The 14,628-nt window shown below is 37.4% G+C and overlaps 1 protein-coding gene across 1 annotated transcript in view; it reads left to right on the forward strand.

Annotated features, from left to right (window-relative positions):
* The window catches only part of CFAP43 (cilia and flagella associated protein 43), a gene marked incomplete at its 5' end in the record, with an annotated part of 55,492 nt that overhangs the window by 21,388 nt on the left and 19,476 nt on the right, over window positions 1-14,628 (forward strand). The window contains 13 exons of the mRNA XM_080621135.1: window positions 292-432; window positions 2,800-2,969; window positions 3,728-3,880; window positions 4,305-4,435; window positions 5,148-5,313; window positions 6,230-6,343; window positions 7,932-8,009; window positions 8,133-8,258; window positions 8,678-8,782; window positions 9,403-9,519; window positions 10,853-11,053; window positions 12,790-12,996; window positions 14,340-14,429. Coding sequence (XP_080477261.1) covers window positions 292-432; window positions 2,800-2,969; window positions 3,728-3,880; window positions 4,305-4,435; window positions 5,148-5,313; window positions 6,230-6,343; window positions 7,932-8,009; window positions 8,133-8,258; window positions 8,678-8,782; window positions 9,403-9,519; window positions 10,853-11,053; window positions 12,790-12,996; window positions 14,340-14,429 — 1,799 coding nt within the window. The remainder of the gene's footprint in view (window positions 1-291; window positions 433-2,799; window positions 2,970-3,727; window positions 3,881-4,304; window positions 4,436-5,147; window positions 5,314-6,229; window positions 6,344-7,931; window positions 8,010-8,132; window positions 8,259-8,677; window positions 8,783-9,402; window positions 9,520-10,852; window positions 11,054-12,789; window positions 12,997-14,339; window positions 14,430-14,628) is intronic.

Here is a 14,628-nt window from a genome sequence, read left to right on the forward strand (position 1 = left end):
TTGCTACAATTCAAGCTGCATGTAAACTCAGATTTGAATGTTTAGTGTAATAATAACACACTGGTGCTTAGCATTCTCAGCACTCAATGCCTCAAGCTGAAGTTTTGTGCATGCAGCACTTTCTGAAAACAGGCTGTGGCTTGTCTGACATTTTAATGCAAGTTTAAAAGTGTATGGTTGACCAGAGATGTATTCTAAAGAGATCTCATTTTGTTTCACATGGTATCTTAGTAAAAAAAATGCTATCATGCTTCAGTAACAAATTGCATTGGTGTTCCCTACCTGCTTCAGAGCTGGCAGGTGAAGTGCTGGATCTTTCTGTACTTTCTGACTTCAAGAGTGACTTAGTTGAAGTGCTGGTACTCCTTAATGTAGCAGTGGTCCAGCGGGCAAGACTGGAAACTTTTTGTCTGTCTTCAGCACTCGCAACAGGTAAGAGTTGAAATAGAATCATAGAATAGTTAGGGTTGGAAAGGACCTTAAGATCATCTAGTTCCAACCCCCCTGCCATGGGCAGGGACACCTAAACCATGCCACCCAAGGCTTTGTCCAACCTGGCCTTGAACACCGCCAGGGATGGAGCATTCACAACCTCCCTGTGCAACCCATTCCAGTGCCTCACCACCTTAACAGTAAAGAATTTCTTCCTTATATCCAATCTAAACTTCCCCTGTTTAAGTTTTAACCCCTTTAACCTTCCTTATATCCAATTTCAGCTTCCGCCTGTTTAAGTTTTTAATACACACTGTGTGATATTTTTCTAAGGCAAAAACATATTGCTATCCCTTAACACAAAATACTAACAATCTTAATCTCTTTCTTCATCTCATCTGTATGTCCTCTGGGGGCATCATTTTTCACGCTGTCTGTAGACTTATAGTCAGCTGAATCATTTCAGCGGAAAGACTGTGATATTTTGATGAAAGGCTAAGAAAGGAAGGAGAGGAGTAATACACTCTCAGAATCACAAAGCCACCACTTAACTACTACTACTACTACTGGTTGTTGTTGTTGTTGTTATTATTATTATTAGTGCTACTATGTGAGCAATGCCCAAACTTGGCCACAAAGAGGCCTTGAACTTCGCATCACCCCTATGCAGACTAGCATATCAAGTCTTAAGTGGAATTAGCCTCAACAGCCTGTTCAGATAATTATTAAAGGTATATAATATATCATTACAAAAAAGTTAATAGTTGATATATTTTAAAAAATTATGATTACCTGTGTTTGCTATAGCTTTTCTATATAAAAGCACCAAGGGGAAAGTCCACTGTATATAACAAATATTAACTTCTGTCTGGATAAGAAACCTTGAAGAGACACATTCAATAGAAAAATGACACTATGGGGAAAAGGGGAGAATTAAGGAGACTTAAAAATGGTGCATCTCCATTCACTTCCTGGAAATCTGGCCCTGTATATCTGCAGTGTGCAATGTACAAATGTACATATTGGGATATCACAGTTAGAATAGCTATTCATAATCTGGCAGTAAAATGAAGGGAACTTGTTAGTCTTTCACTAAATCAGCTAACCCATGTTAAATACTCCAATACTGTTCATGATTTGTTTTATAAATTCCATACTCAGCTGTGAAACAACTCAGCAATGTGTTTGTATCATTCAGGACATAGGTGTAATATAGCATTTTAGAAGTACTAAAGTGAGAAAAAATGGACCTGGGTGTCATGAGTGATCACAGAGCTTTTAATTGTGTCTGATATTCTAGGAATACATCAATTTGGGGCACTTCCTGGAATCAGCTGAGAAACTAATTCAGTTGCCATGAAAAGGCTTAAATGCATTAACTAAGGCACAGTACAAGCTAATATTGCTCTTTGTGTCCTCACCATGCAGCCAGTGCAGGACAGGCTTGGTTGGCAGTGGCACCATATACTTCCAGTTTTATGTCTTTTCCATCTGAGAATTGCTAAATCAGTATAGCTTGAGGTTTCAGTGATGTCTTCTACATATCATATTAAAGCAAAAAGCATTCTGTGTTCATTATTAAGATGCTATTTTTATATCACTTTACTCCTATTATAAGCAATTGAATTACTAACAAAGCGTTTTGTAGAGAAAACTTACGTAAAATTGTTAGAAAGCCTAATGTCAGGCTTTCTAGTTATTTATGTTTAGTTTTTAAGAGGCCTTACAATTTACAAACTTTTTAAAAAGTAGTTTTCAATGAAGTTAGTAATTTTTTTAATATTCACTAATGTTGCGCTTCTTTTTATGCCTATTTTTAGACATAAAATGGGGCTTGATTTTCAAAGTTGCTAAAGATCTACAGTTATTGCGTCAGTCTTGATTTCAGATGTCTCTTTAAAGCTCAAATTAAGGAAACAAAAAGAATAAAATGCCTTTTTGAAGATGTGAAGTGTTTTAACCAATACTACCCAGGCTGTTTATAGGCAAAGATGCCTAAATAAGTTCTAGGTGAAGGCAATGATGACATGAACCTCCATGCAAACTAATTAGCACTGCTTAAATAATACCCAAGTAGAAGGGCAAATCAGTGCATGCAAATTGTCACATCACTGTGATTAAACTGTTTCTAGTACTTCTTTAGAGCTAGTAGACTTATCCCTCTGCTTCACTGCAGTGTGCCACATCAGCCAGCCCACAGAATTAGTGTTAAAGCAAGATAGGTATCTTAATTCCCAATCTCCTCTTTGAAAACTCACATCATGCTCACTCCTTGCTGAGGTTGTTTTTTATAATTACTTGAGAGATGAAGCACCTGCATTAGTGGTAGTGATGCCTCTTCCTGTTTTTTTTTCGTTAATCTTTTAGATAATGATAAGTATGTTAATGCACATGGAATGTTTAATGCTAGTGCCATTAAAATGAAACGATATGATCTGGATTACTCACTGAGCTCAGCAGTCAGGTTGAAGGATAACACTGTGTATGGCTACTGCACCTGTGCACCTTTCATCTGTAAATACCGTCTCTCTGAAGAGGTAATTCTCTGACGCTGCTTTATTTTGGGTCATGGTTAAATACCAGTGAACAAAGGCTGTGGGTGAAGTGAATATAGCAGGATATTATCTTAAATCCCCTCTGTACTAAAAATACCTACTCCATCCATAAACATCAACTTTCAGTATCCTACCACCTGCTCAGAAACCTGGCAAAAGCAATCTCCTTTTTCTATTACAGAAAAAGCTAAATAGTTGTTCTTAAAACTCATATGGCTTGCAGGCACTTCACATGTAGCTTCTGTATTGGAGCTGTGCTTTTGTGCAGTCTGCTGAATAACCTGAATATCCAGCTAATGAAGGAGCTGAGCCAATGTGAGCCCATGACTCTAAGATGCAACTGCAAACCCAGGCCAGCCCTGCCTCGCAATGAAGTAGCGGAGGCTTCAGGAAGCCACTGTCATTGACTGTTAATGAACTTCAGCTCTCTGAAGCTCATAGGTCTCCCTCAGTTTAAGAGTTAGATCAAGCAAGAAGGTGAATTCCAAGCGTGAGCATTCCTCTTTGACATGTCCCTTACTTTCTGAGCCAAGAAACTGCAGGCCCAAACGTACTGCATACAGACTCTTTTGAAGAGATGAGAATCAGCAGCATAGCAATGGTATTGCATCCTGACCTCAGAAATCCAACATTTGAAATTGCGCCGCATGTGATAACCCGCAAGCTCTCACTAGTCTTCTCAAAATGGCATAGATATTGCCATCATCTGAACTGCTGCTAACAGTTTGGTTTTTTGACAGAATATGTCAGAAGATTCATCAGTGTTTTTATCAGAAAAGAGGACTCCTGGCAATCAGTTGGGATCGGGTTTCCTCTGTTTATCACCCAACAGCCGGTGGCTGGTGTCAGCAGCAAAGGATGGTGTTTTGCTCGTCTATGATACTTTTACTATGGTAGGTAGGCATCCAGGCACAGGCTTTGTTTGGTTTACATGAGAAAGAGGTGTGAAAGCTACATTCTTTTACTGTAAGCTTCTCTTCACTTGAATATAAGGTGTTCCAGAAAAATTTATGTTGAACATGAATTGACATAAAATTATACAGTAAAATTGTTTTTATAATGGATATGTATACAATTATACAAACTGCTTTCTTCTCCAATATATCTTAGGGCAGATAATTTTATTACTCTTATTTATATTCTGCAACATAAGTATACTATGAACTTGCGCCATCTGTAGTCAGGCTTTTAAACTCATAAATCCTAGTCTTTTATGTACTTTGGATTGACTTTTATCTAAAAGCCAAGAAGTATAACTTACAGACATATCCTATTAGAAAAACATGTTTGCTGACACCGCTTCTATGACTTTTCTAGGATATACTTGCTCAAAAGCATTGTCACTCACATCAAGGAGGGGGAATCAGATCTGTGGTATTTTCTCTGGATGGCAAATTCATCCTCGTTAATGGCAAATGTGATGGTGCCCTGGTGTGTCTGAAATGGAAGTATGTATAAAGTGGCAGACCAATATTGCTGTAAATTCTTTGTACCCTGACAGACTAATTCTTGTATCTATTAGTGAATCTAGACTTCCCATTTATTAGTCTGAAAGTAAGGAGAAGAATTGGCTAGATATAAAATCGCTCCTCTCATTCTTAGAGACTGTGTACCTAGCTCATGAGAAGTCTAGTACTTTTGGTATGATTGTGTTACCTATAGTGAGTTTCTTATCATTCTCAAATAAACCATCTGGAAGGGGTTCTCTGGGAATGTAAGGGATGTAATCTCATGAGGTACTATTTTAACTTAGTTATTAGGAGACATCACAGCTTTAATGGGAATTCAACTTTGGCTGTAGAGAACTCAGCAGACATCAGGAGTAAGAAACACTTGAAACTATAGCTTTTCTGTAATATATATATTACAGAAATATATAACAATTGTTCAGGTAGATGCATAGATTAAAGATGTCTCTGCCAAAGCAATATTTCTAAGCTGGGTAATCCATCTTTTAGAATTTATAATTCTGTGGAAACTTATTTAATTCTTTAATTCTAGAACTCAAACAATACTGAATCATATGGAAAAATATTGACTAGACATTTTTAAACGACTTAATAATAATTGTGTTATAAAGATAACAATTAAAAATATTTAATACTTTGTTTGTTTTCCATAATACATATAAAATACATCGGTTCCCTTTCTGTTCACTAGGAAGTTAAAGAAAACTGAAGTTAACGAAGCTGCTTCTTACTGGAAATCTCTTCTGGCTATACTGAGCAAGTCTACTTCCAATGAAAATGCTTTTTTAAAATCTATGGCAGAATGGCAGTTTGACCCAGAATCCAAATTAGGATCACTTCCGGAAGAGAAAGTTAAGGTATTTTCTTTATTTTTAAGGGGGAAAAAAGTTTGATCATTATCCTTAAATTACACATGATAAAAACTGTCCTCTAAAGAAACTCTGATCCTTTTGTAAAAGTAAAAGAATACCCCTGAGGACAGGCTGAATATGCTTAATTATTAATTTGTAGAATACTATTATCAAGGAGATGGAATGGTTACGTGAGGATGACATTCAGATCATAGAATTATAGAATAGTTAGAGTTGGAAAGCATCTTAAGATCACCTAGTTCCAACCCTCCTGCCATGGGCAGGGACACCCCACACTAAACCATGCCACCCAAGGCTTTGTCCAACCTGGCCTTGAACACCGCCAGGGATGGAGCATTCACAACTTCTTTGGGCAACCCATTCCAGTGCTTCACCACCCTCACAGTAAAGAATTTCTTCCTTATATCCAATCTAAACTTCCCTTGTTTAAGTTTGAACCCGTTACCCCTTGTGCTGTCACTACAGTCCCTAGTGAAGAGTCCCTCTCCAGCATCCTTGTAGGCCCCCTTCAGATACTGGAAGGCTGCTATGAGGTCTCCATGCAGCCTTCTCTTCTCCAGCCTGAACAGCCCCAACTTTCTCAGCCTGTCTTCATACGGGAGGTGCTCCAGTCCCCTGATCATCCTCGTGGCCTCCTCTGGACTTGTTCCAACAGTTCCATGTCCTTTTTATGTAGAGGACACCAGAACTGCACACAATATTCCAAATGAGGTCTCAAAAGGCTTCGCATAATAGCAGGGCTTTGCAGGATCAAATCAGGGGACTGGTTAGGGAATAAAAATGTTGTAATGCTTTGGAATCTGGTGGTGGTGCTTCTAATGTGAGTCCTTTTTTTATTTCATGTCTGTTTTTTTCATTCTCTCTAAGTATCTGAAGTGGATGTTTATATCCTTAATTTCAGGAGGCACCACTTAAATCTTCCAATGTAGAGGTGACAGAAGAAGATGGAAACGTCACCACTTTGTATTCATCTGGAACCATTGACATGACATGGATAGGTCAGAAAATAAAGAAGGTACTTTCATAAAACAAGCATTAATCAAACCCAGAATTTTCAAGAGTCACTAGTGATTTGCAGTGCCAAATTATATACTGTAAAGAAATCTAGTTTCTAAAGCTTTTCTGACATTTGGACCTCTCTTTAAGGCGTTGCAATCTAGACTTTTAGAAATCCTAGCTCAAGGTTATAAATGCATCAGTGAAAATAGGTAGCACAATAGAAGCTCTGAACAAAAAAAGAAAAGCCAGAGAAATCGGTTCCTTTAGAAACTTGTTAAAACTTTCTTCTTCTAAATGTCAAAAAATTGCATGGAATATTATTACTGGGAACCAAGCAGCGCTCTCTTCTTCCCAAGGGCCAGAATAACAAATTCTACTGCACTGATAAATCAATACTCAACAATATGACATTAATTACAGAACCCCTGAGGTTAAGACTGAGGTATGTTATGTAACCAAATTTTTTATAAGTAAAAGTACATCAAAGATTTACAGAGAGGGGATTTAGCACTTTGTAAGCCAGGAAACTGCTATGTTACTGTTAGAATAGATTTCTTTTTTCCCCAGAAATGTGAATTTAGGAATGCTAGGAGTTCTTTCTGATATGAGCCAGAGCTGTGTATTTTTGTGCAGCTTTTGAGGTTCAGTGATAGGACAAAGCAAAATATCACCGCTTTCTGAATGATTCCAAGAGTGACTTTCCAAATTATGATGCAGTTTCCTAAGTGGCTCAAGTCAGTCTAAGACATACTGCTACTGAAAGAGGCATCTTCTCCGTCACTCTCCCAGACATGTATTCCTGTTCCTGCTTTGATGCTGGTGCTCGTGCTTTGGCATCTCTGCTGGGATTTTTTGACAAATCCATGTGACTGTACATACACACGAGTACCACATGATTATTAGTATCAGGTAGGGATAGGTGATGAGAAGCAAAGGTTGAAGGCAGCAGCATGGTTCTAGGTTGTTTTAAGATGCTCATTAATGTCCTAAGAGACTTGCATGTGACTGTTAGAGGATGGAGTCCATCTAAGGTCAGAAGGATACATCCCTTTCTTTCAATCAACAGCTATAATCCTACTTAAAGCTGTAAATTTATTTTAGAAAGTAAATTCCAGAGGTGCAGACTATTTGCAAAATTTTCCCTAAGAGATAAATTGTCAAGGCCGTAGGGGCAAGAAACTTTCACTGCTTCCAGAATGAGTACCAGATGTCTTAGTTTACTTGTTTCTTTAAATATGCCACTGGAAATGCTTAGTTACAATGAAAAATCTGAGGAATACAAAACATTTAACAAATTCTGGCAGTAGGCTTTCTGCAGTTCAATGTTTATGTAATCATTGCACTTGTAATTACTTCTTCCTTAAATATTTTCTTTCCTTTATGCTCTGTTGCTGTACAACCAATTTACAACGTGACCTGGTTGTACAATCTTCTTTCTCTTGAGCACTTCAAAGAATCATCCTATTGAATTAGGATTATGTCTGTTTCAGTTATTAAGCCTTTGGAGTTTTATTTTCTGTACAGATAATGTTCCTTTAGATTATTTACAAATTTTTTTCTCTCGTCCATTTTTGTCTTTCAACAATATATTTGATGAATGTCAGGTTATGAAAGAAGAGACTCAGAGGTTTGGTAACCAGAAGAAAGAGCTGGAAATGGAAGTAGAAAAGCTGCGTGAAACCGTGAGTTTGTCGCAAGGGTAATGGCTCAGGTCTCCAGTTTCCTTTACAAGTATCCTTCCTTTATGGCCTCTATACACGTTCAAATTACTTTTTATTCCTTATACCTGTTTTTTAAAAAAACAGATTCAGAAAATGATGCTTGAAAATGAACAGGTGCCAGACACTGAGAAACTAGAGCCACAGGAGTTCAACCTGGATATAGAAGAACAGGAAAAAGCTCAAGCAGAGGCTGAACAAAAAGTGATTATGGTATGTTAGAATGGGGGGAGAACATTTTAAAACTAGCAGTGAAAAGGAGAAGGAATGATTGAAGAGCAGAGGAAGATCTCAAAGTTGCTGTTTGCTGCTGAGGAGGAAAAGTTAAAAGTATTTGTAGCAGGTGAAGCTGCTGATGCGTTGCCAATTGGAATAGGATCTATGCCAGAAACTGTAAATCTGACACTGGCCTTGGGCACATCGCTTAAGCTCTAGAATGCTCTTCTGCACATATAAAATTATGCCCTTCAGTAGTATGGAATATAGTTTTTGGAGAAGATAGCTGCAATAGTTTAAGATGATGAAATACTGGTAATTCATTTAATCTGTTAGGATTCATTCAATAACTCAATACAAAGTGCCCATATCTTGTTATTTTGCACCACATCATGCTATTTTCTGTATCTTGAAAGACGAGGAAGGAGATTGAGATGGAGAATTTAGCCAACCGCTATGTGCAGGATGTCATCAAACGTGAGTGCTGGGATGCTATGTATGTAAAAGGACGTGCAGTTAAGGTAACCTCTGCTTTGTTATTCATTTTCTGCAGTAGTTTCTTGATTGTTTAAGGTACAAAGACAAAATAAATAGAAGTATAACACATTTCTGATTTACTGGCATGGGAAAAAACTTACTTCTTCTCAGGGCTTATGCAAATCTTTTATTCAGTTTGTTTTGTCTGTGCCTGGCTGATTTTACCTTCTAAGGTAGATAAAACTGCTGATAAGCAAATAAGCAACTTTTGAATTCCTTTGTTTCAGAGAATATATTTATGCAGTGTTGCTAAAAGAAGTAATGTTACTTTTTTGTGTGCAGTCAGTATGACTTCTGCTACACAAAACATAAAGGCAAAATTTAACCCTGATTGTGCCTATTTTAAACAGAGGGAGATTGGTCAAACTGATGATACTGGTTTATCTCAAGAGTGATGAAAGACCAAGTCACTTAAAAAACCCAAACTTTTTCTAGTTGAATTCTATGGATAAAGATTTTAAGAAGTCTTTATAACTGTTCAGTATTCAGGTATTGAAAAATTAATTGATAGATGCTATCTGGGGAACTTTTTACCTTGGGATTTTTGTTTTGTGGTTTTATTTGTTTAGTTGGTTTTTGGTTTTTTTGTTCTTAATTTGAACAGAGCTTCCATACGGCTCATGAAGTGAAGAATTATCCATTGAAGAAACGTAGTAAAGAAGAGCTGGAAACATTGGAGAAAGTTCTCAGGTTAAAGAAGGTTGAAATAGCTGATGTTAAGGTACAATCTCTTTGAGGTATTGCATAAAGGCATATTCAGGATGTTCTGAGTTGGCGTCTTTCCCCTTTTTCACATAGTTGCATTTCTACAGTCCATTCTCTTGCTGTAGAGATTATTAAAAAAACCAAAATAAAAAGATAAAATAAGATTAATCATGGAATCCCAGGTTGGAGGGGACTTCAAGGGTCATCTGATCAAATTTTTCTTGGCAAACACAGTCTAGACAAGATGCCCCAGCACCCTCTCCAGCTGAATCTTAAAAGTATCCAATATTGGGAAATCCACCACTTCCCAAGGAGATTATTTCAAAGGCTGATTGTTCTCATTGTGAAAAATTTTCCTCTAGCATCCAACTGGAATCTCCCCAGGAGTAACTTGTGCCCATTATCCCTCATCTTTTCCGTGTGACTTCTGTAAAAAAGGGAGTCCCTGTCTTCTTTGTAGCCACCCTTTAAATACTAGACCATGCTGATGAGGTCTCCCCTGAGCTTTCTTTTCTCTAGGCTGAACAAACCCAGGTCTCTCAGCCTTTCCCCATTCAGCAGGCTTCCCAGTCCTTTGATCATCTTTGTGGCCCTTCTCTGGACCCTCATTTTTATATAGCAGGGACCAAAACTGAATGCAGTATTCCAGGGGTGGCTTGACAAGAGCTGAGCAGAGTGGGACAGTAACTTCTCTGTCTCTGCTGCTGATACCCGTGTTGAACTCCTCAGCAAAGTAAATCCCAGCCTGTGCTGCACTTTGAAAAACCCTCACGGGAAAAGTATTTTATTATGTTTAAGTTGGATGTCATATATTTCTATGTATACCAATTTTCTCTCATTCTGTCACTGAGCATCACTGAGAAGAGTCTGGCTCTGTTGTCATTATTCCCCACCATTAGTTTTTTATATGCATTATTAAGATTCCCCCAAGCCTTAATCTCCTTCTTGAGATTAAACAATTCCAGCTCTCTCAACCTGTCCTCACACGTTAGATGCTTCAAAGGCTTAATTGCATTAGTGGCATATCACTGGACTTGCTCCAGTATGCCTATGTCTTTCTTTTACTTTTTCTTTTACAAGTGGACTAAATATTCTAGATATGAATCTTTCAACTTGTATTATTTTGATCTCTGAGCTTAACTGAAGAATCATAGAATCATAGAATGATAGAATAGTTAGGGTTGGAAAGGACCTTAAGATCACCTAGTTCCAACCCTCCTTCCATGGGCAGAGACACCTCACACTAGACCATATCACCAGAATATAACCTCCAGATTTTCTTTCCATACATTTGCCACTGGATCATGTACAAAATTAACAGTTACCATGTTTGTGATATTTATGTTCAGAAGAAAAGTCCTGAGACTATTATCTTCCTTGTATTATCTAAGGAAGAAGGAGAGAAGACAGAGGTAATGGCTGATGATAGTGCATCTTGCTGCCTGATTGGAAGTCTGAGCTCTCAGTATGGTGGAGACACATCTATCCTATACAGCCAATGGGACCTGCACACCAGGGAGCAGAAAGTCAACCAGATAGTATTATTGAAGGTGATGTCTTCTTTAATTTGTATTACTGCAGTGACACTGTCTTGGTTCTCACTGCAGTCACAGCCACTGTTAGATTTTGGGCATAGTAACAGCTATACAATGGAGAGTCACGTAGGTCTCTGAGTTACTGAGATGAAAGCTGATAAATGCACATGGTGCAGTAGAGCACCATGTGGATTTGCTAGCTCAGGTCTGGAAGAAAAACATTTTAATGGAATTGGTTATCCAATTTGAGGGTATCTGTATTTGCCCACTGTGCTTGAAGAGTTTGTATAGCCAAAGCTAGCTTGTACATCTCAGCATGCTCTGTGAAAACATGACCTCTTCCCTATTATTTGCTACCAAATGAAAGATCAGCTGGATCCTCATACCATTTCCTTTCTCTCCAGTCTTAACCATTCCTTTATTTGGGGTCTTTAATGTTCCTGTTACTTATTATTCATTACTAGCAGACTCTCTTACTTCTCTTATCCCAGTTTATTAAGTAGTAAACATGCTACAGAATAGGCTTCTTACAAAGATGATCTACAAGGGTATAAGTGGTTAAACTATTATAAAGCATTACCTCCTCAGAGCTCTTTAAGGCTGTAAGTGGTAGCAGAGCTCAATGATTATGCATTTTAATACATAAAAATCTAGTAGATAAGCTAGTGTTTAAAGTAAATGGGAGGAAACACAAAGAGCACTTTTAGATGTAAGCTTGGATGTAACAGGTTCTTTCTACTGTATGGCATTAAAGACGTGTATTATATATCCAAGTGTAAATAGCTCTTCAGTGTTCCTGGCCAACACAGCAAGCTTGCTGATAGCTACATGTCTGAATAGACATTGAGTGCAACCTTTTTTCTCCCAGCAACATTGTACCTTACCTGCTAGCCTGCCTTATTGCATCCTAACTTATTATTTTATTGGAAATAAATGGAATGTGTTCAACATGGACACAAATATTTATTATAATGCAAATTGTAAGCAGCGAAGCGTCTCAAAACGTGACGTTTAAATAGAACTGAAATCCTTTTCATATTTCATTTTAGTAAATTGACACAGTAGGAGAGACACATGATTTGCTCTCTTAATATTCTACTTTGCTGAGTTGAGATCAATTAATTAAAGGAAGAATTTATCCACTAAGAATATATACTTGTTAAAAACATTTTAAGGTCTCAGGTGTTTTTAAATATTAGCTTCCAATGTTTGTTTACTTAATGGGCACATTTTACTTACATATGTCAGACAGAAAAGCACATGAATGCATATTGAAACTGCAGGTCGCATCACTTAGAAATCAGGTAAGTATGTCCTTAACTCTGCCTCCCTGCACCTGTGATTTACAATCTATACATTTATAGGTCACATGTTTTTCTTCTTTGAAGCCCCTTCTTCTTTCAGTTGATGAATGCAAAAACCAGTAAATATAAGGCAACTGAATTTTTTATCTACTTTTGGCTGCAGTATGTTTCATTCAGAATCATTGTCAAATGGTAAATACATAGAAAAAAAGGAATAAGATTTTCTAGGGGAAATAGAAAAGAAAACAAAAACAGATAATCTGCTCACCTCTATTTAACAAATAGATTGAACTTGGCTCTTAGGATATTCACCAAAGGGCTTTACCAGTTTATCCCCTGTCACACATACAAATACACATTTATGATTCTGATGGCTTGAAGGATTATGTGTAATTGTGGATGGGTGTGACCTGTGAAGCACTGCTGTTTCCTTTTTTGGTATTTCAGGACATCATTTACAACTTGAAAACTGCTTTTAATAAGGAATTTGACAAAGTTGCACGACAAAAAGAGCAGGACGTAGCACGAGTGAAAGAAAGAAACCTGAGGATTCATGAAATCTTGACCCAGCTTGAACTCCAAATGGAAGTGTGGGAGCCAGCTCTTACAGATGATGAGATGCCAGAGCGAGCACTCACTGTTCAGGATTCAGAGGTGCCTGAAAAAATAAATCCTTCTCTTTCACTCACTCAAATACAGTTCTCTAACTCTTCTCATTTCCAGACATTGTGTCAGTACAGAGGTGCCTGTGTACTTGAAATCATCTTTTTGAGTCTTTTGCTTCCCTTTCCTTTTTAGGGAGAAAACTCTTCATAAGTCAATCTGAAATGAATAAATGTATACAATCTTAATTTATTGCTATTAAAAGTTTTTAATTGACCATAGGTTAGGTAGAAATTCCATCTGTTCTGGACAATAAGATTCAAACCAGGCTTGCAGGGATTACTTCCATAGATAAGGGTTTCTCTGTTTTCTCTGAGCACCATTTTGAAACTAAGTAGTTTCAAACTAAGTATTTAGGTTCTAAAGGATACTTAGTATTGTACTTATAAAATAAATTGATAATTTATAAAGAAACACCATATTTCTTAAACAATATATTTCGCTGATCTCACTGCTCTTTTGATCAGACTTTCCTCACTTCTTTCTGCTCTCCCACTAGTCTGTGATATTCCACTGTCAGAAAAGGTATGCACAAAACACAATTCTTTTCAATAAAAATAAGGGTAGTTTGTATTTTAGCATTTTTAAATGTATCTTTTGGAGCTGTTTAAAAGAACAATTTTCTTCTTGAAGAATATCATCATAGAGCAGAGAAACAAAAAGCATTAAGGATTAGTATGACACCACTGTAGTGGTTCAATCCCAGCTGGCAACTAAGCACCACACAGCTGCTTGCTCACTCCCTGGTGGGATGGGGAAAAGTAAAAATGAGAAAACTCATAGGCTGAGATAAGAACAGTTTAATAATTGAAATAAGTTATAATAATAGTAATAATAACAACAGCAATTACACTAAGTTGTAATGAAAAGGAAAATAGAGGAATAAAACCCCAGAAAAAAAGTGATGCAAATGAAAAACAATTGCTCACCATCAACCAAACAATGCCGAGCCTGTTCCCGAGCTTTGGCCAACTTTCTCCCTAGTTTATATGCTGAGCATGACATCATATGTATGGAATATCCCTTTGGCCAGTTTGGTTCAGCTGTTCTGGCTGTGTCCTCTCCCAGCTTCTTGTGCCTGCCCAGCCTCCTCACTGGCAGGCAGCATGAAAAACTGAAAGTCCTTGACTTTGTGTAAGCACTGCTCAGCAACAGCTAAACTTTGGTGTGTTATGAACATTATTCTCACCGCAAATCCAAAACGCAGCACTGTACCAGCTACTAGAAATTAAAAAGCTGAAACCAGGATGCCCACCTTGACAAGTGTTCTTAGTCCATATGTGATCATGTTTGGAGAAAAGGACCTTGATATAAATGTCATTTTCTTCCTTCAGATTAAAGCTGAAAAATACTTGACTCAAGAAGAGAGAGAGAAAGCAGAAATGCTGGCTAGGCTTGAAATGGAAAGACAACTTGCTGCTACGGTACTTTAAGTAGTATCCTTTTACTTAATAGCCCTTTGTCTCTAGTTAAGCTTATTTTGTTAATGCTGCACTGGAATATTCCAGTAAAGTAGTATGGAAAAATAAATTTCGAATGGTAGGTAATGATGATGTGTTCCCTTTTCCTCTTATTATCATTTACAATCACATAATCCTTTACTACATAGACCATTTGGGGAAG

Source organism: Psittacula echo, assembly GCF_963264785.1.
Source record: "Psittacula echo genome assembly, chromosome: 6".
NCBI lineage: Eukaryota > Metazoa > Chordata > Aves > Psittaciformes > Psittacidae > Psittacula > Psittacula echo.